The sequence below is a fragment of the Lacerta agilis genome, chromosome 3 (genome assembly GCF_009819535.1).
Source record: "Lacerta agilis isolate rLacAgi1 chromosome 3, rLacAgi1.pri, whole genome shotgun sequence".
In the NCBI taxonomy this organism is placed as follows: domain Eukaryota; kingdom Metazoa; phylum Chordata; class Lepidosauria; order Squamata; family Lacertidae; genus Lacerta; species Lacerta agilis.
The window spans coordinates 115,010,323-115,033,011 of record NC_046314.1 but is presented as its reverse complement, the minus strand read 5'-3'; the positions used below and the strand labels follow the sequence as shown (position 1 = coordinate 115,033,011).

Below are 22,689 nucleotides of genomic sequence, written 5' to 3'. Positions count from 1 at the left end.
CATCTAAGCCAGGGAGGGGGAACATCTGTGGCTGCCCAGCTGCTGTTGAACTCCCAGCTCCTATCACCCCCAGCCAGCATGGGCAATGCCCAGGGATGATAGGAGTTACAGTCGAACATCACCTGTTGCAGCTCTGGTTCTCCATCCCTGATCTGTGTGATGCTACCGTATATATGCTATGACAGGGACTGGTGGTCTTTCAGTTAACCATCCTTGCTGAGAATCGGCGGAGAGGTCCCATTGCTTCCGAGATCTTCATTGTTAAATAGATTAGACGGATTATAAATCTTCTAATAATAGCGCCGGCTGCCTGAATGCTTCCTGTCTTGTGTTGAGGCTTCATTTAGTTCATCATCTATCTCTGCGATAATGAGAATCTGAAGATGGAGCGCCTTGGTAATCTCTCTCCCTGGAATTGCCAAGCGGATCAATAGCCGTGTCCGGGGGTTTCGGTTCTTTGTGTACCGCTTGAAGGATGTGAGATCGAGAATGGAGCCGCGTCAACTGTTACCCTTAGCAGAGGGGAAATGCTGCTTTCCTGACAGTGTTGGAAGTTGTGTTTTGCTTTTTTCTAGAAGTGGGAGTTTTCCACTGCGCTAGAGGCAGCTTATTCCTCTAGCCTGATGTACTTGGACCTCTTAGATATTAAGATAAACTGTTCCATGGTTGAAGGGAGCAGTGCTTCTGAATGCCACTTGCTGGAAGCCACTCTTCCCCATGCCCCAGGATTTATTTATTTTAATTTAATCAAAGTATATATATGCCACCAACTCATATAAAATACCCAGGCAGTGTAGTAATAATAATACAGTCGTTTCTAGTTACAGGTAGGTAGCCGTTTTGTTCTGCCATAGTCAAAACAAAATAAAATAAAAAATTCCTTCCAGTAGCACCTTAGAGACCAACTAAGTTAGAACTAACTTAGTTGGTCTCTAAGGTGCTACTGGAAGGAATTTTTTATTTTATTTTGTTTCTTCAGATACAGTCATGTCTATTATTAGAAGATTTCTAATCCGTCTAATCTATTTAACAATGAAGATCTCAGAAGTGTGTAGGGTATATATGGCAAGACACCCGTAAAAACAAAACAGAACGATCATTAGAATGATGGAAGAAGAGTAAACAGCTGCATAGGCCTGTCTGCATGGAAAGGGCTTCGGGAGCTGCCTGACATCAGAATGCAGCAAAAAGAGGGGGGGATCCCGAGCGCGTCTTTTCTTGCGTTTGTCTCTCCTCTCAGTTCTGTTCCGAACAACAAGCGTGATTCATGGATCATCTCCGCCCCCACCCCACACTCCTTGCCTCTCTCCATCCGTCTACCCCCCCTGGGTCGCCTCATTTTTCATAAGTGACGACCACTCACGAGTGTGCCTTTTTTATTGCCTGATGCGGTCTTGGGGTGCAGGCTCTGTTAAAAACCTCATTAATCCTGCCGAGCACTTGATTTATGCCAGCTATTAATCTGATCGTTTTATGAACTCCCCTGCTGGCCCGTCAAAGCGAATTGCCTCGGCCAGCCGTCGCCAACGCAAGGCCCCCCCCCTCCACTTGTCTTGGACTGCCGCTCCCATCGCTCCCTAACCATTGGCCATGCTGGCTGGGACTGAGTGGGAGTCCAGCAGCACCTGAAAGACACCATGTCAGCAAAGGCCAGCCTAAACCTTTAAGTAAGGGGATGGGGGAGAGAGGACCACCAGAACTGATGGGTGTCCAACAAAGATGAATGTTGGAGGATTGAAGACGGATAAAAGAAAGTCCTTCTTCACACAGCACATGGTTAAACTATTATTATTATTATTAGCACCTTAGAGACCAGCTAAGTTTGTTCTTGGTATGAGCTTTTGTGTGCATGCACACTTCTTCAGATACACACATGCACACGAAAGCTCATACCAAGAACAAACTTAGTTGGTCTCTAAGGTGCTGCTCGAAAGAATTTTTTATTTTATTTTGTTTTGACTATGGCAGACCAACACGGCTACCCACCTGTAACTCTTCTTCTTCTTCTTCTTCTTCTTCTTCTTCTTCTTCTTCTTCTTCTTCTTCTTCTTCTTCTTCTTCTTCTTCTTCTGTATTAATAATACCCCACCCATCTGGCTGGGATTCCCCAGCCACTCTGGGTAGCTTCCAACCAAATATTAAAAACACAATACAGCATTAAACATTAAAAGCTTCCCTAAACAGGGCTGCCTTCAGATGTCTCCTAAAAGTCAGATAATCGTTTGTTTCCTTGACATCTGATGGGAGGGCGTTCCACAGGGCAGGCGCCACCACCGAGATAGGCCCTCTGCCTGGTTCCCTGTAACCTCACTTCTTGCAATGAGGGAACCCCCCAGAAGGCCCTCGGAGCTGGACCTCCGTGTCCAGGCTGAACGATGGGGGTGTAGACGATCCTTCATGTATACTGAACTCACTTCCCCAGGAGGCAGTGACGGTCACCAACTTGGATGGTTTAAAAAGAGGATTAGACAAATTCATGGAGGAGGAGAGGTCTAGCGACGGCTACTAGTCACAAAGGCTGTGCTCTGCCTCCACAATCGGAGGCAGGAATGCTTCTGGGTACCAGTTGCTGGAAACCTCAGGAGGGGAGAGATGCTCTTGTGCTCGGCTCCTGCTTGCTGATTTCCCACAGGCATCTGGGAAGAGGATGCTGGACTAGATGGGCCATGGGCCTGATCCAGCAGGCTCTCCTCATGTTCTTAGGCCAGGGCTGCAGTTTCGGGCTGTATCCCCCTTCCCATCATAAATCTGTGCAGGGGATCTGCTGGGCAGGCTGCAGAGAAGGAACAGGGCATAGGAGGTCAAGGGAGACGAGCATCAGGGAAAGGAGAGCTTCGGGAAATGGGTGCCTGGAGAAAAGAGGAGATCTGAAGCGGAGGCGGTGTGGAGAGCTACAGAGGAAAGGGCTGCTTCTCTTTGGAAGGGGTTAGGAGGGTTGTGGGACTAGAAGGGCATCTAGACAGTAGGGCAGGATGTGCCTGAACATCTCAAACCGGCCAATGAACCCCTCAGGCCTCTGGCGCTTCTACTGCAGCAGGGGTGGGGAACCTCAAGCCAGGGGCCAGATGTAGCCCTCACTGGCCCCCAGGATCCTCCACAGGTCACACACCCTGACTGGTCCTGCTTAGCACCATGTTCTTGCCCTGGCTGTGGGGTGTGTCTGCTGAGGTTTGCCTAGGATGGAGGAGAGAAGGAGTGTGCGTAGAAACTAGCCTCCTGTACAAAGGTAAGATTTACATTTGTTGCCCTGCCTGCTTCTGCCTCTGGCCCTGCCCAATACTGATATGTGGCCCCCAGAAAGCTGCGCAAAAGGGAATGCGGCCCTCGTGTTGAGAAATGTCGCCCACCCCTGTGCTGTAGATCTGTAGAAGTGGATTTAAAAACTTGAAATAAAAGGGAAGGAAGGAAGGAAGGAAGTTCCTTTCCCTCCATCCTTGCACGAGCAAGACAACTTGATCCCGAGTCGTTTTTAAACCGATGCTGCTAAATCTCCCGTCCCTCGAAAACCTGCCATTCTTGGCAGGCAGCATTGACTGCGTGCCAAAACCGTCCTGTGACTTCCCCACGGGCACATTATCAAGGTCAGGCCAGAAGGTATTTAGGTGATCAGGCCTCTGAAAATGCTTTCTAGAGCTCTGTTCAGCGCTCCCTAAGTGCCTGAAATAATCGCTTTCAATTGCAGACAAATTGCAGTCAGCTGAACTATGGACAACTTAATGGCTGATCTCTCTCTGTGTGTCTCTCTCTCACACACACACCCTCTCCTTTTGATAAGTAAGCAACTTGGCAGCGAGGCACTAAATATTTTTAGACTGTTTTCCTAGATCTCGGCGCTCGTGTGTTGCTCACACTGTACAGCACCAAGCACGATGCTCTGGACACTGTGATGCAGGCTTATCCCCCCCTCCAATGCCAAAACACCCTAGCCATTCTATGAATAATTGACAAATGTCTGTTGCTGCTTCTTTCTTTCTTTCTTTCTTTCTTTCTTTCTTTCTTTCTTTGCAACTCAGAATCAACAAAACTCCCCAACCCTCACCCTGCCGGCAAGGTCTGCTTATGAATCATGAATCCGTAGTTCACAGGGCAACTTGGAGGTCTGAGCGATGAACCTTTGCAGCCCTCGCCTCCATTCTGCCTATGGATTAATTGTTTCTGTTGCATCCCTGACATTTCAAACATGCTAAATAACTGCAAGAGGAAAAGTCAACCGTGTTCATTTAATTGTGCCCCTACCTCTGAACCCAACTGCAAATGGCCAAATTCCAATATAATGTTGATCCCCAAGCCTGAAGCTTGGTCCTCTCGCTGGCCATCAATCTCCCATAGCATCCTCACGCGTGAAAAGTTCTTGTGTCTCTGGAGAGAGGCAAGGGTGCCTGCAAATCTTACTGCCCTGACCTTGCCACAATAGCTGGTGTTCCTTTCCTAGCTGCATCCTAGACTAGGCTTGCTATATTTCAAAAAGTAAAATTTCTGATACCCCCCAAAGTAGTTATTAAGCTTTTTAAAGGAAACTTCCTAAGCGAAGTGGGGCATGTTCCTGCCTCTCTCCATCTGGCCCAGGGCGGGGCCTGACAGGCCTCATAACAGGCGTCTGCAAGGTTATCCGACCATGGGCTGGATCAAGCCCACGCACAGCATGATGCCGGAAATCGCGTCTGTGCATGTCCGCGGCGCCGAAAATTGCTTCTGCGTATATCTGCGATGCCGGAAATTTTTGGCGCCTGGACATGCGCAGGCGCAATTTGCAGTATCTGCGCACACGCAGACGCAATTTCTAGCGCCGCTTGGCAAGTTACCATGCTGTGTCGGTTTAGCACAGCGCGCAGGGGGCTTGCCGAGCGGGCGGCTCGGTTGGCAGGCGGCTTGTGGGCCAGTAAAACGGCCTTCGTGGGCCACATCCGGCCCATGGGCTGGAGGTTGCCGACCTCTGCCTCATAAGTACTGCTGCTGCAGCTGCTGCCCAGCAAGGACTGAGGTATTTTGGGGAAAGTCTCGGGAGTTTTTGCTGTTGTTACTGATATTAATTTTTTGTATCTTTATTTTTATGTGGAAATTGTTCAGTTTGGTTATGTAGTTTTCAATGTGTTTTATTTGTTTTTGTGACTACTTTGCTATGTTTGTAATTATGCAAATCTTTGCATATTGTAGGGACGCAGTTGGCGCTGTGGGTTAAAACACAGAGCCTAGGGCTTGCCGATCAGAAGGTCAGCGGTTCGAATCCCTGCAACGGGGTGAGCTCCCGTTGCTCGGTCCCTGCTCCTGCCCACCTAGCAGTTTGAAAGCACATCAAAAGTGCAAGTAGATAAATAGGTACCGCTCTGGTGGGAAGGTAAATGGCGTTTCTATGCGCTGCTCTGGTTTCGCCAGAAGCAGCTTAGTCATGCTGGCCACATGACCCGGAAGCTGTGCATTGGCTCCCTCGGCCAGTAACGTGAGATGAGCGCCGCAACCCCAGAGTCGGACATGACTGGACCTAATGGTCAGGGGTACCTTTACATTTCCCTTGCATATTGTAAGCCGCCTTGAGCATTGTTTTAACTGTGGAAAGGTGGCATACAAACAGGGTGGATTTGATTTAAATCAAACTCATTTAAATCACAATTTAAATCACAATTTAAATCACTAGTTAGTAAGGCTCAGGGTGGATTTTTTTTTTATTTAAATCGGATTTTTTTTTATTTAAATCAGATTTTTTAAATTTAAATCCACCCTGAGCCTTACTGACTAGTGATTTAAATCAAATCCACCCTGCAATAAAATGATGGTGATGAGGTTCAGAATACAGCCCCAGCCTCATCAGATCCCCGCGCCCAGCCTGAGGTGGCATCCCCCACCCCACGTTTAAGGGATGGAGCTCAAAGGCCTTTCCACAGCAGTGCCGCCAGAGGCCTGCCCTGCCAGGGTGCGAAGGTGAGGGGGAGACCCAGAGACCTCCAGGGGAGAAGAACTGAAGAGGTCCTGAAGGAGGGGAGACAACCCCCTCGCCGCCCACCCTGGGAGCCCAGAGGGGGCGTACCCGAGGAAGGGAGGAGCTCCATGCCCGCCGAGAGCTTTGCCTCACCCATGCTTGTGGGCTGCAATATGGCGGGAGGAGCCAGTGCCGGGAAGCAGAGTACAGGGCCGAAAGGGAAGCCGGTGGCGGCCAAAGCAGGACAGAAAGCCTCAGTGACACACAAACAAAAACAGGGAGGGGGGGAAAGCCCTAAGTTGCCATATGTGCGGAAAATTCCGGACATCTCTTAAAATCCCCCCCGGTCACCACTTTAAAAGCGTCCGATTTCCATACATGTCCAGAATTTTCTGGACATATGGCAAGCCTATTCTAGACCCAGGATGAGATGGTTGGACAGTGTTCTCGAAGCTACTAACATGAGTTTGGCCAAACTGCGAGAGGCAGTGAAGGATAGGCGTGCCTGGCGTGCTCTGGTCCATGGGGTCACGAAGAGTCGGACACGACTGAACGACTGAACAACAACAACAACAACAACAACATTCTAGACCCCCAATTTCTTTTTTTTTCATGCTAAAACTGCTGGCACAGAATGTCTCTTCTGTTTGCTGCTATTGCAAAATGCTGTCCTTGGTGGGTGGGTGGGTGGGTGTATTTGTGTGTGGGGTGGTGGTGTATTTTTTGCAAATAAAACAGAAAGGAAAAAGGAAAGCAACATCAGCTCACATGAGCAATAAGAATAATTCCTGGAGGTCAGCACGCACCTGTGTTCCAAAATTCTCATCATCCAAGAGTGAGATATTTAAACACCACATGCCAGAAGTTTTCACCTTATCAGATAACTGCCTAGCAAGATAGTGCATGATCTGAAATAGCAATTGTACCGATTCAGCGTGTTGTAGCATGCTGTAATAATGGAGAAGGTGCCAGAAAACATTCTATTTGTATTCTATTCTCATACAGTTGTGATGAACTGATTAAAAAAAATATATAGCCATGTTTTGTACAATACAATATGCGCCAAACCTCAACCAATCCAAATTCAGTCATGTATTCTTTCAATGTAGACCTCACCAAGGATTGAAATTTATGGGGAACAAATGACTATATTGCTGTTGGCACCTGTCTGTCTCGGGTTACAATGGAGGGCTGTGCCTTTGTGGGTGAAGTCAGACTATTGGAAGGTTACAACGCCTGCTGTGGCTGTAGACACGGATAAACTGTTTAATTGTAAAAAAACAAACCAACCTCAAAGCAGTTCACAAAATGCTACAACAAAAATTAAAACAGCATACAAAAAGTTAGAATGCTGAAACAGGTTGAAATCCACATCAGCTTTCTAAGCATCTGGGTAGGCTTGCCTAAACAAGAATGTTTACAGCAGGCACCGAAAGGAATGCAGTGAAGGTGCCTGCTTGATATCAATAGGCAGGGAGTTCCAAAGATTAGGTACTGCCACACTGAACAAGTTCTTACAAATTCAAAATGGGATTAACGTAGCACCTGCAGCTGTGCCAGTTCTGTGGATCGAAGCAGTTGAGTGAGCGGGTGGCGCTGTGGTCTAAACCACTGAGCCTCTTGGGCTTGCCAATCGGAAGGTCAGCGGTTCGAATCCCTGCAACAGAGTGAGCTTCCGCCGCTCTGTCCCAGCTCCTGCCAACCTAGCAGTTTGAAAGCACGCCACTTCAAGTAGATAAATAGGTACCACTGCGGCAGGAAGGTAAACGGTGTTTCCGTGCGCTCTGGCTTCCAATCCCTTTGGTATGGGGTGTTTTGCTCCCTAAACCTCTCCGTGATGCTTGCTGCTCTCGATAGCTCATATTCTTTCGCACCGAAACTTGGGAGTTATTTTGTGGCAGCGTGCTCTGTGTTGTTCTCACGTGCTGAGCAGATGATGACGGCACTCTTGAAAAGTATTTGTTCCCCTCTTTCCCAACGGTTCTTACGCTAATCTTCAGGGTTCATCACGCAGTCCAGGAGAGCGAGTGTTTGTATGATTTGGGGATGGGGAGGGGGGAGAGAAAATCTAATCCCCTGTAGACTTTTAATGCTGGATCCTCATAGGAAAGCGACAGAAATTATTGGCATTTGTATGTGTCAACAGCCCAGGGACTGTTTTATGCCCTGGAGGTTTGGAGACAATTGGCAAAAGCAGTCGTGGCTTTGAAGTGTTAATCTCAGCTGCTGCTATTCATTACCTTCCTAAGAATGCAGGAGTGAACAAGGAAGCCAGTATTGCAGAGTTTAAATCTGCTCTGTGCACTCCTGGATTAGGAACGCAAAATTGATCTGCCATCTGTTGTGGGTAACCTGTGCAACGAGAAGGCGGCCCCTGGGACCATGCCCAGCTGAAGACCTTCTTTGAGTGCATTTCCTTGAATTAGAGGAGGGAAAGGGGTGTGTGCATCTGTTGGTGAAAATGTCTGAGAGCCAGTGTGGCAAAAGGAAGCTCACACCTCTCATTGCGTTTGCATACCTGCTAAAGGTACATATGGAAAAGGCTCGTATCTAATTATATTTTGGGAAGGATTACGTAGCTGCATTGTTTCATGGTTTCTGGATGCCCCGTGAGCATATTATAAAGCAGTTGTGTTCTATGGGAGCCAGTGTGGTGTAGTGGTTAAGAGTGGTGGACTCGTAATCTGGTGAACTGGGTTCGCGTCTCCCCTCCTCCATATGCAGCTGCTGGGTGACCTTGGGCTAGTCACACGTCCCTGAAGTCTCTCAGCCCCACTCACCTCACAGAGTGTTTGTTGTGGGGGAGGAAGGGAAAGGAGAATGTTAGCCGCTTTGAGACTCCTCCGGGTAGTGATAAAGCGGGATATCAAATCCAAACTCCTCCTCCTCCTCTTCTTCTTCTTCTTCTTCTTCTTCTTCTTCTTCTTCTTCTTCTTCTTCTTCTTCTTCTTGCCTCAGATGCAGCCTGCTTGGCATAGGTAAGAGTTGCATCCGTTGCTGGGCCCCTGGTTGCCTCTGGCATTCAGCCCATATGACAACAAAATGTAGCCTTGCAGATCTCTTCCGCAGTGTAGGCGCCACCACTAAAAAGGTCCTGCCTCTTGCTCCAGCCTATCTCATCTCACGCAGTGATGTGGGTGGACAGCAGGGGATCTTACATAAAAACACTATTCTGGATGATGTCACTTTTCCCTGAATTCATGGGAGGGGGGCGCGTTGCTTGTTTTCTGTCAACTTGTCTGCCAAAGGGCACCTTTCCTTTCTCCAGTACCTCTTGACAGAGGTAACCAATTCCGATGATATTTCTCCTGCTAAAACAAGATAATCGACCTGTTTGCCAGGCCACTGAATTGCACTGGAGGAGAGGCAGCTGTTACACAGCTGAGTAACTGCCCCTTCCACCTTGATGAAAAAGCAGCAGTTTCCTGGCACCGAAATGACTAATTTATACCAATCACCTCCTGATTATTTATGCCAGCTGCAGGTTTACAAGGGCGTGAATGAATGGGAACCTGTCAACGCCATTAGTGTTAATAACAGCAAGGCACGTCTCCCCTCCTCCCTTTTCCGAGGCAGAACTTCTGCTAGCGAAATCAATTATTGTTCCTAGAAAATGCGTGTCGTGGCTGGCGTGTCTGACTGCCGCACCGACAATGTGCGCCGCTGGGTTTTTAATTGGCATTTTGTTGTTTTGCAATTCATAGAGCAGCGGTTGCCCGCTGAAATAAAGCGAGGCCTGCCCCCCCCCCTGCCCCACTTCAGACTCTGCCAGACCTGCGGCGTTTTGAGCAGCAGGCGACACTTGATGGCTTTGGTTCTGCAGCGGAAAGTCACGCTCTTGTTGTTCGAGGCCTGCCGTTTCAGCAAACAAAGGCAATTGCCGCCCCGTCCCCCCCAAGTGCTCCTGTCAGCTTTGGCCTAGAGCAGTCTTCCCCACCCTGATGCTGGGCTGGCTGGGGCAGAGGTGAGCTGCAGCCCAAGGCGTCTGGAAGGGACACAGGGTCGGGGAAGGTGGATAAAGGGAAAACGGAAAGCACCGTATTTTTCGCTCCATAAGACGCACCTTTTCCTCCTAAAAAGTAAGGAGAAATATCTGTGCGTCTTATGGAGCGAATGGTGGTCCCTGGAGCCAAATTGCCCAGGGGCCAAAAGCAGATCATGCTTTTTTTCTTACAAAGAGAAAATGGGGTGTTGAAAGGACCCCGCTCAGCAGCTGATCAGCAAGAGATCGGGATAGAGATAAGAGTCCAGGCTCCCTTTCAGCCCTGCCCTCCTTTGTTGAATGTGCTGCAGAGGGAGGTTGTTTGTTTCCCCAGCGACATGGGACTGGCTGATTAGATTATCTGTCTGGAAACTGTAGAAACAGCTCCCTTTCCTTCAGAAGCTGCAGAAATGTGAGTTGAACCCCATAAAAAACGGGGCTTTTCCTCTTTGCTTTTCCCCCTTTGCAAAAGGAGCTTTGCTTTTCCCCCTTCGCAAAAAAAGCTGCAAAACTTTTAGCTGTTACTAAAAAAAAAAAAAAAAACCAGGACTTTTCCCTTTGCAAAAAAAGCTGCAAAACTTTTAGCTGATCCTCAAAAAAAACAGGGCTTTTAGAGGAGGAAAACCAGAAAAAAAAATTCTTGTTTCCTCCTCTAAAAATGAGGTGCGCCCTATGGTCCGGTGCGCCCTATGGGGCGAAAAATGCGGTACTTCCTCATGCAGCGCCTATTTAAGCTATGGAACTCCCTCCCACAGGACGCAGTGCTGCCTCTGAAAGAGGATTAGACAAATTTGCAGAGGAGGAGAGGGCTATCGGTGGCTACTAGCCAGGACATCTCTGCTCTGCCTGCACAATCAGAGGCATCAAGGCTTCTGAATACCAGTTGCTGGAAACCACAGGAGGGGGGAGAGTTGTGTTCGAATCCTGCCCTTTGGGGCATCTGGTCAGCCGCTGTGAGAACAGGATGCTGGACTAGGTGGGCCACTGGCCTGATCCAGCAGCAGGCTGTTCTTATGTTCTTTTGTCTCTTCCATATGGCCACTTTCAGCTTCAGTTACCGGTATATCCCAGCGTGCAAACAGAGCTGCTGAACTCAAGCACCACCGTAAACCTTTCGCATTTTCATCTCGTGTCTATCCTGTTCCCCCCCCCCCAGGAGTTTTTCGAGAATCCCGCCTTTCGCCCCGATGGCATGAAGCTCTACCCGACCCTCGTGATCCGTGGCACCGGCTTGTACGAGCTCTGGAAGACCGGGAGGTACAAGAGCTACCCCCCGAGCACCCTCGTGGATTTGGTGGCGAGGATACTGGCTCTCGTGCCTCCGTGGACGCGAGTATACCGTGTGCAGAGGTAAAGATGCTTGCAGTCAGATGGTGCCACTCTGTGCTTTGGGGGAGGGGGGCATTCAAGGGTACGCAGTACTGCCACCTCCCACCCCCAGTGTTAAAAGTGTGGCACTTACTGTAACGACTTCATGGTGAGTACCAGTCTGTTTTCACTTTTTTTAAAAAATCCCTGGTGCCACTTACTGTGAAACATTCTGAAGGCTTGAATATCAGAATCACTGGAGTAGCTCCTGCATCCCCCCCCCCCCAATAATAGTGCCATTATACAAATCTATGGCATGGCTATATTTTGAATACTCTGCACAGTTCCAGACACCAAACTTCAACAAGGGTATTTTAGAGTTGGAAAAGGTGACCCGGAAACTGCAACTAATCTAGAATGCGGCAGCTAGACTGGTGACTGGGAGCGGCCGCTGAGACCACATAACACCGGGCCTGAAAGACCTACATTGGCTCTCAGTACGTTTCCTAGCACAATCCAAAGTGTTGGTGCTGACCTTGAAAGCCCTAAATGGCCTCGGTCCAGTATACCCGAAGGAGTGTCTCCACTCCCATCGTTCAGCCCAGACACTGAGGTCCAGCTCCGAGGGCCTTCTGGCAGTTCACTCAGACGGGTGGAGTATAAATAATAAATAGCTGTTGTTGTTGTTGTTGTTGTTGTTGTTGTTGTTGTTACCGTTACCAAAAAGGGGAAGCAAAATGATCAAGGGATGGAGTGGTTCCCCTATGAAGAAAGGCAAGACTTTTTAGATTAGAGGAAAGCCAATGGAAAATTATAGCATTTCGCATGGCATGGAGAAAGTGGAGAGAGAAAAGTTTTTCTCCCTCCTAACACCAGAGCTCATGGACGGGTCGAGTGAAGCTGAACGTTGGCAGATTCAGGACAGAAGGAAGGAGATGGGATAGCTCAGTCAGTAGAGCATGAGACTCTTCATCTCAGGGTCAGGGGTTCGAGCCCAAGGTTGCATTGCAGGGGGTTGGACTAGATGACTCTTGGGGGACCCTTCCAACTCTACGATTCCAAGTCTTTCTTCACGCAGGTCATAGTTAACCTATGGAACTTGCTCCCACAGGAGGGAGTGATGGCCAGCAGCCTGGATGGCTTGAGAAGATGATTCTTATGGAGAAGGAGAGGACTATTGATAGCTAGTAATTGTAGAACCCTAGAATGATTGGAAGGAACCCCAAGGACCATCTAGTCCAACCCCCTGCAATGTAGGAATTCTCAATAAGGCATCTATGACAGATGGGATGGCCATCCCAACCTCTGCTTAGAAACCTCTAGTGAAAGAGAGTCATGGTGGCTATTCTCTGCCTCCAGCAGTTGCTGAATCCCAGTTGCTGGTAAACACAGACTCGGGTCCTGCCTTTGGGGCATCTGGTTGGCCATTGTGAGAACAAGGTGCTGGACGAGATGAGCCTGTTTTGGCCTGACCCAGCAGGCTGTTCTCTCTCTCCCCCCGGCCTAGCCCTCACTTCCTTCCGTTTCTCAATCCTCATTTCCCTGCTTGGCTCAGCCCAGCCTGCTGTGTTGTCATCCACTTCTAATTCTCATTAGGAACGTCGAGCTATTTCATGTGATTCAGGGTGCGCTCACAGGCCAGGCTAATCACATGGTAATTGCAGATGCTGTTTGATGATTCAATAATGTGCTGCTCCTAGACTCCGTTGCCACTTGGTGAATCACCGTAGATCGTGACCTCTTGCCTTTTGGGCAGGTGCTTCCCCATTGGGGAGCGGTGATAAAAAGTGGCAGTGTTGCCGCAGTTCACCTTTTCGATTATATAGACCCAAGAAAAGGTATTACAATAAGTTGTGCGGCGGATGTGTTCACAATTACACACACAGCGTCATTAAAAGGAGGGGCTCTGGGCGGGCAGAGGGGGTAGCCTTGGTGCTTACCACTTTGGGGAAGGGACGCGGGTGGCGCTGTGGTCTAAGCCACTGAGCCTTTGGGGCTTGCCGATCGGAAGGCCGGCGGTTCAAATCCCTGCCACAGGGTGAGCTCCCGTTGCTCTATCCCAGCTTCTGCCCACCTAGCAGTTTGAAAGCACACCAGTGCAAGTAGATAAATAGGTATTACTGTGGCGAGAAGGTAAACAGCATTTCCATGCGCTCTGGCTTCTGTCACAGTGTCCTGTTGCACCAGAGGCAGTTTAGTCCTGCTGGCCACATGACCCGCAAAGCTGTCTGCGGACAAATGCCAGCTCCTTCAGCCTGAAAAGTGAGATGAGCGCTGCACCCCATAGTCGCCTTTGTCTGGACTTAACCATCCAGGGGTCCTTTACCTTCTACCTTTTACTAAGCATGTGCATACAAAGCAAAGGGTGATGGGTGTTGTAATCCAGAATATCTGGAGGGCACCAGATGGGCCAAGTCTGCTCTAGAATATAGAGGGGACCACCCCCAGTCCTGTTGCATCACAGGGATGGAGCGACTCCCATATGAAGGAAGGTTGCAGTGTTTGGGACCTTTTAGTTCAGGGAAAATGTGTGTGTGAGAGAGAGACAACTTACAGAAGTTTATAAAATTCTTCATTGGGGAAAGTGGACAGAGAAAAACCACCGCCCAATGAAACTGAATGTTTGAGGTTTCAGGACATTTGTTTTTTTAAGAGAGTCGAACTTGTGTTCGGGTCCTGCATGCAGGGTCATCTGCTTGGCAACAGTGAGAACAGGATGGTGGACTCGATAGGCCTTTGGCCTGATCCACCAGGCTGTTATTATGTTCGTGCGTAATGTCCCAAATGTACCTGTGGCGTTCTCATATCTTCTCACATCCCACCCACCTTTTAACAACTTTCATTAGCCAGAAAAGCAATTCGTTGTCCCACTTTAGCCAAGGCACCAGTGGCCGGCCGATAACATTGCACAATATTAAACCCCACATTTATCACCCACCCGTTTCTACCCAGCGAGGGAAGAATACCCAATTTGTAATTGTCACAGCCAAACGTTTCTAATAACAGCTGGCCTGCTTGAGGGTGGCAGTTAATCAAAAGAAGGGATGCCATTACCAAGTAATTCATCTTTGCCCATCAGGTGACCAGAATCAAAGTAAACCGTTTTTAGGACAGCGCTGTGCAAGTCTGAACAGGTATGATCGTCCAAGCTTAGCTTCTACACTTGAGACAAAGTGTGACCCCCCCCCCCCCAGGCTAGAAGATACAGAGAAGAGCTTCCATAAATGCTAGGAGACCCTGCAGGATCAGGCCAACGGTCCATCTAGTCCACCATCCTGTTCTCACAGTGATCAACCAGATGCCAATGAGAAACCAGGAAGCAGGATTTGAGGCCAAGAGCAACTCTCCCCTCCTGGGGTTTCCAGAAGCATTGCTTTCTCCATCTTGGACGCAGAATATAGACATCATGGCTTAGCGGCCATCGATAACCTCCATGAGTTTGTCCAGGTTGGTGGCTGTTACTGCCTCCTGTGGGATGGAGTTCCACAGTTTGACTGAACGTTGAGTGAAGAAATTCTTCCTCTTCTCTTTCCCGAATCTCCGAACATTCAGCTTCACTGGGTGTCTACGCGTTCTAGTCTTAGGAGAGAGGGAGAACAGCTTTTCTCTATCCACCTTTTTCCATGCCACACATAATTTTTAAGTTACAGGTAGGTAGCCGTGTTGGTCTGCCATAGTCAAAACAAAATAAAAATAAAAATTCCTTCCAGTAGCACCAACTAAGTTTGTTCTTGGTATGAGCTTTCGAAGTGTGCATGCACACGAAAGCTCATACCCAGGTATCTGAAAAAGTGTGCATGCACACGAAAGCTCATACCAAGAACAAACTTAGTTGGTCTCTAAGGTGCTACTGGAAGGAATAATTTTTAAAACACCTGTCATGTCGCTGCTTGCTCACCAGGCAGAGGGCCTTCTCGGTAGTGGCGCCTGCCCTGTGGAACGCCCTCCCATCAGATGTCAAAGAAATAAACAACTATCTGACGTTTAGAAGACATCTGAAGGCAGCCCTGTTTAGGGAAGTTTTTAATGACTGATGTTTTAATGTACAGTGGTACCTCGGGTTAAGAACTTTATTCGTTCTGGGGGTCTGTTCTTAACCTGAAACTGTTCTTAACCTGAAGCACCACTTTAGCTAATGGGACCTGCCACTGCGCCGCCAGAGCACGATTTCTGTTCTTATCCTGAAGCAAAGTTCTTAACATGAAGCGTTATTTCTGGGTTAGCAGAGTTTGTAACCTGAAGCGTATGAAACCTGAGGTACCACTGTATTTTTAATATTTTGTTGGAAGCCGCCCAGAGTGGATGGGGAAACCCAGCCAAATGGGGGGGTATAAATAAATAAATTTTATTATTATTATTATTATTATTATTATTATTATTATTATTATTATTATTGTGTTTCCTGCTTGGCAGGGGGTTGGACTGGATGGCCCTTGTGGTCTCTTCCAACTCTAGGATTCTATGATTATTATTATCTCAAACACTTTCTTCATAGGGGAGTTTCTCCCTCCCTTTGATCAGTTTGGTTGCTGTTTCTGAACCTTTTCCAACTCTACAATATCCTCTGTGAGATGAAGAAACCAGAACCGTACACGGTATCCTCCACTTGGCGATGAAGCTCCTTGGCCGGTCACACTGCATCTCAGCCTAACCTACCTCGCAGGGTTGTTGTGGGGATTAAGTGAGGAGAACCATACACACCCCCTTGAGCTGCTTGGAGGAAAAGGGTGGGATATACAAGCAATGAGCTAATAAAATAGATATATAATGGCCAGCTCGGCATCCTAACTTGTCGCGTTCTAAGCTTCACCTGACCCTGCAGGGAGGCGGGACTCCCAAAGGGCATCTCGAAACATTTGCCCTTAGCTAAGTTGGATGTGGGGAGAGCAGATTTTCCTCCGTCTTGAGTCATGCCTGCAAAACTGCCCAAATTTGCATTCCTCTGTGCTGTCACATTCTGTCAGCACACGGCAGGTGATCCTACTGGCACGTCCTTCGGCACCCTAGTGCCCTGTGTCACTGTTCCAGAGATGGCAAGACTCGCCCCGCTGGATATCGCAATGTAGGCCTCTTGCCAGGGAGGCAGAGAGCTCTTGCTGGTATCCTCATTGCGAATCGCCCAGCCGCCTCTGGACCCTCTGGAAATCTCTGGTAATTGGGACGAAGCAGGGTTCTCCTCCGACAGCCTTGCTCCTGACGTGCCTAGGCGGAGAGATCGCGTTCCCCTCCGGTGTCTCCTATTTTAGGCTGAGCAGAGAAACGATGATTGCCTCTAATTGCTTCTGTTCGGAAACCTGTTAGCGGCTTGATGATGTTGTATTTACTCTCGGAAACGGGCTGAATAAATTAGCGAGGGAGGGGGTAGTTATTGTGGTTTGGGGAAGGGGCTGGGCGGCGGAGTCAGTGCAGGAGAAAGCAGTGGGTACGGGAATTAAACACCCACTGAGCCTTGGGGGCATTCCCTTTTGATAGGATCATCTGCTTCAACTGCCCTGCCACAAAGCCATCAGGCCAGCTCAGCCTCTTGCCTTTCCTCCCCATCCTTGCCCTTACACCCCAGGCTCTGCAATCTGTATTGTTCGCTTTTCATTCCAGGAAGAGCAGATTTCACCCAGGCAGCTGGAACTTCAGGAGAAATTTGCAGAATCTCTCTTCCTGCCCCCTATACCCTGTAAATTCTCTCCCGGGACCCCTTCTGCAGTACCACCCCTCTCTTGCCCCTTTTGCAGATCCATGATCCCCTAACCCACCATTTCATAAGATCTTAGGACAGGCATGTTCGGAGGCCTAATCCAGCCCCTGTGGCAGTTTATTTCCTGGGATAAAATCCCCCAAAATGCTCAACAACTTCAATCCAAGAGAAGCTTGGAATACTGTGTCCAGTTCTGGGCACCACAGTTCAAGAAGCATACTGACAAGCTGGAACGTGTCCAGAGGAGGGCAACCAAAATGGTCCAAGGCCTGGAAACGATGCCTTATGAGGAACGGCTTAGGGAGCTGGGTATGTTTAGCCTGGAGAAGAGAAGGTGAAGGGGTGATATGATAGCCATGTTCAAATATATCAAAGGATGTCATATGGAGGAGGGAGAAAGGTTGTTTTCTGCTGCTCCAGAGAAGCGGACACGGGGCAATGGATTCAAACTACAAGAAAGAAGATTCCGCCTAAACATTAGGAAGAACTTCCTGACAGTGAGAGCTGTTGGACAGTGGAATTTGCTGCCAAGGAGTGTGGTGGAGTCTCCTTCTTTGGAGGTCTTTAAGTGGAGGCTTGACAGCCATCTGTCAGGAATGCTTTGATGGTGTTTCCTGCTTGGCAGGGGGTTGGACTGGATGGCCCTTGGGGTCTCTTCCAACTCTAGGATTCTATGATTCTATAAGCTCAACAACTTTGGGGTAAAATTGCAAAAACATGTTCACTTCATCAAATCTGGCCCTCTTTGAAGAAAGTTTGGGCACCCCTGACCTAGGAAGAGCTGCTGCCATGGACCATCTAGTCCGGCATCCTGTTCTCACAGCAGCCAGCCAGATGCCCATTATGGGAAACCTGCAAGCCAGGACCCAGGCAGAAGAACAGCCCCCTTCCTGCTGTTTCCAGGAACTGTTATATTCAGAAGCATCGCTGCCTCCAACCATGGAGGCAGAGCCAAGACATCCTGGCTAGTAACCATCAGTATCCCTCTCCTCCCCCATGAATTTGCCTGTTCCTCTTTTAAAGCCTTCTGGGTTGATGAGTTGATAACAGTTGGGATAGCTCAGTTGGTACACTATGCTTCTGTGAAACTACTGCAACCAGGACCCACTGAAATAGTCTGTGGACAAATTAGGTTGCCATAGATCTATGGTTGCCATATTTCAGAAAGTAAAAACCAGGGGGGAAAACCCCAAAAATTGTTGAGGTTTTTTAAGACAAACCTGCAAATTGTTGAGCATTGGTCTAGCTGTCTAGCATTGATGAGAGACCCACGTTCAGGAAACACTGATATGTAGCTTAGAGTAGCATAGATGCAATTAGCCCATATTATCCTCACTGTAAGGACAGATCCTGAAGCTGAGGCTCCAAGACTTTGGCCACCTCATGAGAAGAGAAGACTCCCTGGAAAAGACTCTGATGTTGGGAAAGATGGAGGGCACAAGGAGAAGGGGACGACAGAGGACGAGGTGGTTGGACAGTGTTCTCGAAGCTACCAACATGAGTCTGAGCAAACTGCGGGAGGCAGTGGAAGACAGGCGTGCCTGGCGTGCTCTGGTCCATGGGGTCACGAAGAGAGGGACACAACTAAACAACTAAACAACAACAAAAATCCTCACAACAACCCTGTGAGGTAGTCAAAACAAAAGTAAAAAATTTTAAAAAAATCCTTCCAGTAGCACCTTAGAGACCAACTAAGTTTAGTTGGTCTCTAAGGTGCTACTGGAAGGAATTTTTTATTTTGTTTTGACTATGGCAGACCAACACAGCTACCTACCTGTACCTGTGAGGTTGGTTAAGGTGTGTGTGCGAGTAGCTGAAGGACAAGCCGGGGTTTGAACCCAGGTTTCCTCAGATCAAGCCTAGTGCTCTCTATCCGCCTCCCCCAACCTCGGGCTCTCAGAAGTCGTTTGACTACAACCCCCATCATCCCTGACTGGGTGGGCTGGGGATGATGGAAGTTGTAGTCTAGCAGCACCAGGGGACCCCAGGCTGAGGCCGGCCGCTCTGCCAGCGACTCCAGGCTGGCATTGTCATTGGGACCTGTGCTTTTTACCTTCTCCACAAATGGCCTGGAGTCAGGGGCGAGCAGGAGAGTAGCCAAGCTTGCCGACAACATCACATCGTTCAGCACGGTTGAAATTAAAAGGCTTGCAAGGAGCTCCGAAAGGACCCATCTGCATGGAGCGAATGGGCAGTAAAACAGCAAATGCAACTCCAAGTGAAATCTTAATTTCACATATTACGTTCACGGGGTCTGAGCCGGCGGTGGCAGACCGGGAGCGAGCCCTTGGGGCTGCCGCGCAGAGCACGATGGAGATGCCGACCCGGTGTGCCGCATCTCCGCGAAGAAGGTGAATTTCACGTCGGGGATCATTAGGAAAGGAATTGGAAAGAAAACTGCCGATACTGTCATGCCGTTATACAAATCACGGTGTGACCATGTTTGGAATACTGTTAACAGTTCCACCTGCGTCACCTCGGAAAGGATATTGCAGAGTCGGGAAAGGTTCAGAAAGAGGCAACACAAATAATCAATTCTCTTCTGTGACTAAGGGTTACAACAATTGGAACTTCATAGGGGTTTTGGGGGGGGGGAATATGTGAGTAAGAAGGGTACGTGACAGAAGATTATAAAATTATTCCTTGCGTGGAGAAATTGGAAAAGGAGAAGTTCTTTCTCCTTCTCTCATCGCCCTGGAATTTGTGGGCACCCAATGAATCTGAATGTTGGAAATGTTCAGAACTGAATAAAAAAAGAAAGGGCTTCACACAGTTTATAGTTAATCTGTGGAACTCTCTTCCACAGGAGACGGCAATGGCCGCCCACCTAGAAGAGGATTAGACAGATTCATGGAGGAGGAGAGGGAATGGCTCTGTCCTACCTCCCTTTATATGCACACTGACAAGTTTCCCCGCAGGCAGAATGCCTCTGAAGTCAGCATACCAGTTGTAGGAAGCAACAGGAGAAGAGGAATTCCCTTGTGCTTGAATCCAGCTTGTGGGTTTCCCATAGGCATCTGGCTGGTCACTGAGAGAAGAGAGTTTGGGATGAGGTGGACCGCTGGGCCTGATTTCTTGCGAGCAGCCAGAAGTGGTGCTGAGTCCTTTCCCCCGTCCCCCCGGCAGCCTCAAATGTTCTCTTCTTCCACACTTATAACGTCTGTGAAGCCTAAATTATCACTCACCGCTGCCCCAAAGCGATTAAGCTAATGATTTGCCGGCGAATGGCTGTTACCCTCAACTCCTCCATCAGTCTCTGCTGACTGTGAGTAGAGGGTCCTTTTGCCAATTGTCAAGCTGTCCCCCAGACTAATGCTCAGCCAGTGTTTTTGTCACGGAGAAGAGTCTTAAAAATGCATCAGGACATCTTGCCTTGTTCGGGAGCGCCTTGCTTCACAATGATCCACTTAAAAGAGCTTTACAAGTAGGGAGAAAAGAGGTTTGAATAACAAGTGGGAGGTTTGTCTGTGTCCGTCTTGATTCTAGAGCGCCATAGACCTGTGCCTTGCTTCCATGGAGTCTGGTGTGAGTCAGAAGTAAAATCGACTTACCACAAGCCAAGGCTGTAGCGAGAGAGAACATAGGAATTAGATGATTTGTCCTTGGGACGGAACGAAACATGCAACAAGTTGAGGGAGACCCCAGCAAACTTAGGAAGTTGTTGGCCTCTAACAACTGGCTTCCCCGGGATCTTTATACAATTTATTTGCAGCTGTGAGAATCACTTGTGCAGTGGCTCAGATGGAAAGATGGAGGCTTGGGGAAGTCATAGAAGCACATAATTGCAGAGTTGGAAGGGACCCTGAGGGTCATCCAGTCCAACCCCCTGCAATGCAGGAATCAAAGCTAAGGAATCCCTGACAGATGGCACCTGTTTAAAAACCTCCGAGGGAATCCGTTCCACTGTCTTTTTTATAATTATATTTATTGACAGTTTTTAACACATAAAATAAACATACCTACATACATATTTAAAACTAACAAAAACAAACGTAACAACATACATATATATCTTATACCTGATATTTCTTCCTCACATTGTAATAGACTTCCTCCTATCTCCTCCTCCTGCGTTCCTTGTCTATCATCTTTAGTAATTTCTAAACATCTTACCAAATCATATTTTAATATAAAACTTACTTAAATATTCAATATTATCTATTTTTCTTAACTTATAATCATCTATCTTAAACACTTAACCTTACTCTAGATCTACAGCTTAGCTTTCCTCCTAGTTATATCTAATTCTCAATCATACAATAATTTTTTTAATACAATTTTAATTTCTTCCACTCTTCTTCCACTGCGTCGTCCCTCTGGTCACAAAGTTTCCCGGTCACCTCTGCGAGTTCCATATAGTCCATGGAATCCGTTCCACTGTCAAAGAGCTCTGGCGGTCGCAAAATTCTTTCTAAGATTTAGCTAGAATCTCCTTTCTTGTTACTTGAATCCACTGGTTCGAGTCCCACCCTCTGGAGCAGGAGAAAACAAACTTGCTCCCTCTTCCATGTGACAGCCCTTGAGATATTTGAAAGCTGGCTCTCATATCCCCTCTCAGCCTCCGCTTTTCCAGGCTAAACACACCCAACTCTCTCAACCGTTCCCCATAAGGCTTGATTTCCAGATTCTTTGATCCTCTTGGTCGCCCTCCTCTGAACACCTTCCAGCTTGTCAATATCCTCCTCAAATTGCAGTGCCCAGAACTGGGCACAGGATTCCAGGTGGGGTCTGACCAAGGCAGAATAGAGAGGGACTATGACTTCCCTTGATCTGGACACTAGACTTCTGTTGATGGAGCCCAGAGTCCGTCAGGCCCAGTGGTCAACCAGGTGGCTCAAAGGGAGGCGTGCAAGCAGGACCCAAGTGTAACCCAAGTGCGCTCGAACCACTTCTATTGCTCAGCAGCTGCCATTCATTGGCATACTTCCCAGGCCCAAAAGAGGCCAGATAATATTAATATTAATATTAATATTAATATTAATATTAATAAATTTTATTTATACCCCGCCCTTCCCAGCCAAAAACCAGGCTCAGGGTGGCTAACACTAATTAAAATCACAGCAAAAACATAAAAACAATCAATTTAAAATACAAATTAAAACTGCAGTCTCATTTACAAATAGCCCACCAATAAAAGAATGAAGCATAAGTATCACACAGAAACCAACCCAAAGGCCCGGTGGAACAGCTCCGTCTTGCAGGCCCTGCGGAAAGATGCCAAATCCCACAGGGCCCTGGTCTCTTGTGATAGACTGTTCCACCAAGTTGGTGCCAATACTGAGAAAGCCCTGGCCCTAGTTGAGGCCAACCTAGCATCTTTGTTGCTTGGGACCTCCAAAAGATAATTATTTGAGGACCTTAAGGTCCTACACGGGACATACCAGGAGAGGCGGTCCCTTAGGTACGAGGGTCCTAAGCCGCATAGGGCTTTAAAGGTCAAAGCCAGCACCTTAAACCTGACCCTGTACTCCACCGGGAGCCAGTGCAGCTGGTAGAGCACTGGATGAATGTGGTCCCGCGGCAAAGACCCGGTAAGGAGCCTCGCCGCGGCATTCTGCACCCGCTGGAGTTTCTGGGTCAGCTTCAGGGGCAGCCCCGCGTAGAGCGAGTTATCCTCCACAAGGGCCAGGACTTTTTCAGTGTTGGCTCCAACCTGGTGAAATACTCTGTCCCACGAGACTAGAGCCCTGCGGGACCTGACCTCCTTCCGCAGGGCCTGTAAAACAGAGTTATTCCGCCTGGCCTTCAATCTAGCCTGATCCCCTATTCCTTTTCCCCTTCCCTTTTTTCTGA

General features: G+C 48.3%; 1 protein-coding gene across 1 annotated transcript in view; it reads left to right on the top strand.

Moving 5' to 3' along the window:
- The window catches only part of ELP3 (elongator acetyltransferase complex subunit 3), a 100,105-nt gene that overhangs the window by 45,971 nt on the left and 31,445 nt on the right, over window positions 1–22,689 (top strand). Inside the window, exon 10 of the mRNA XM_033145196.1 lies at window positions 11,053–11,246. Coding sequence (XP_033001087.1) covers window positions 11,053–11,246 — 194 coding nt within the window. The remainder of the gene's footprint in view (window positions 1–11,052; window positions 11,247–22,689) is intronic.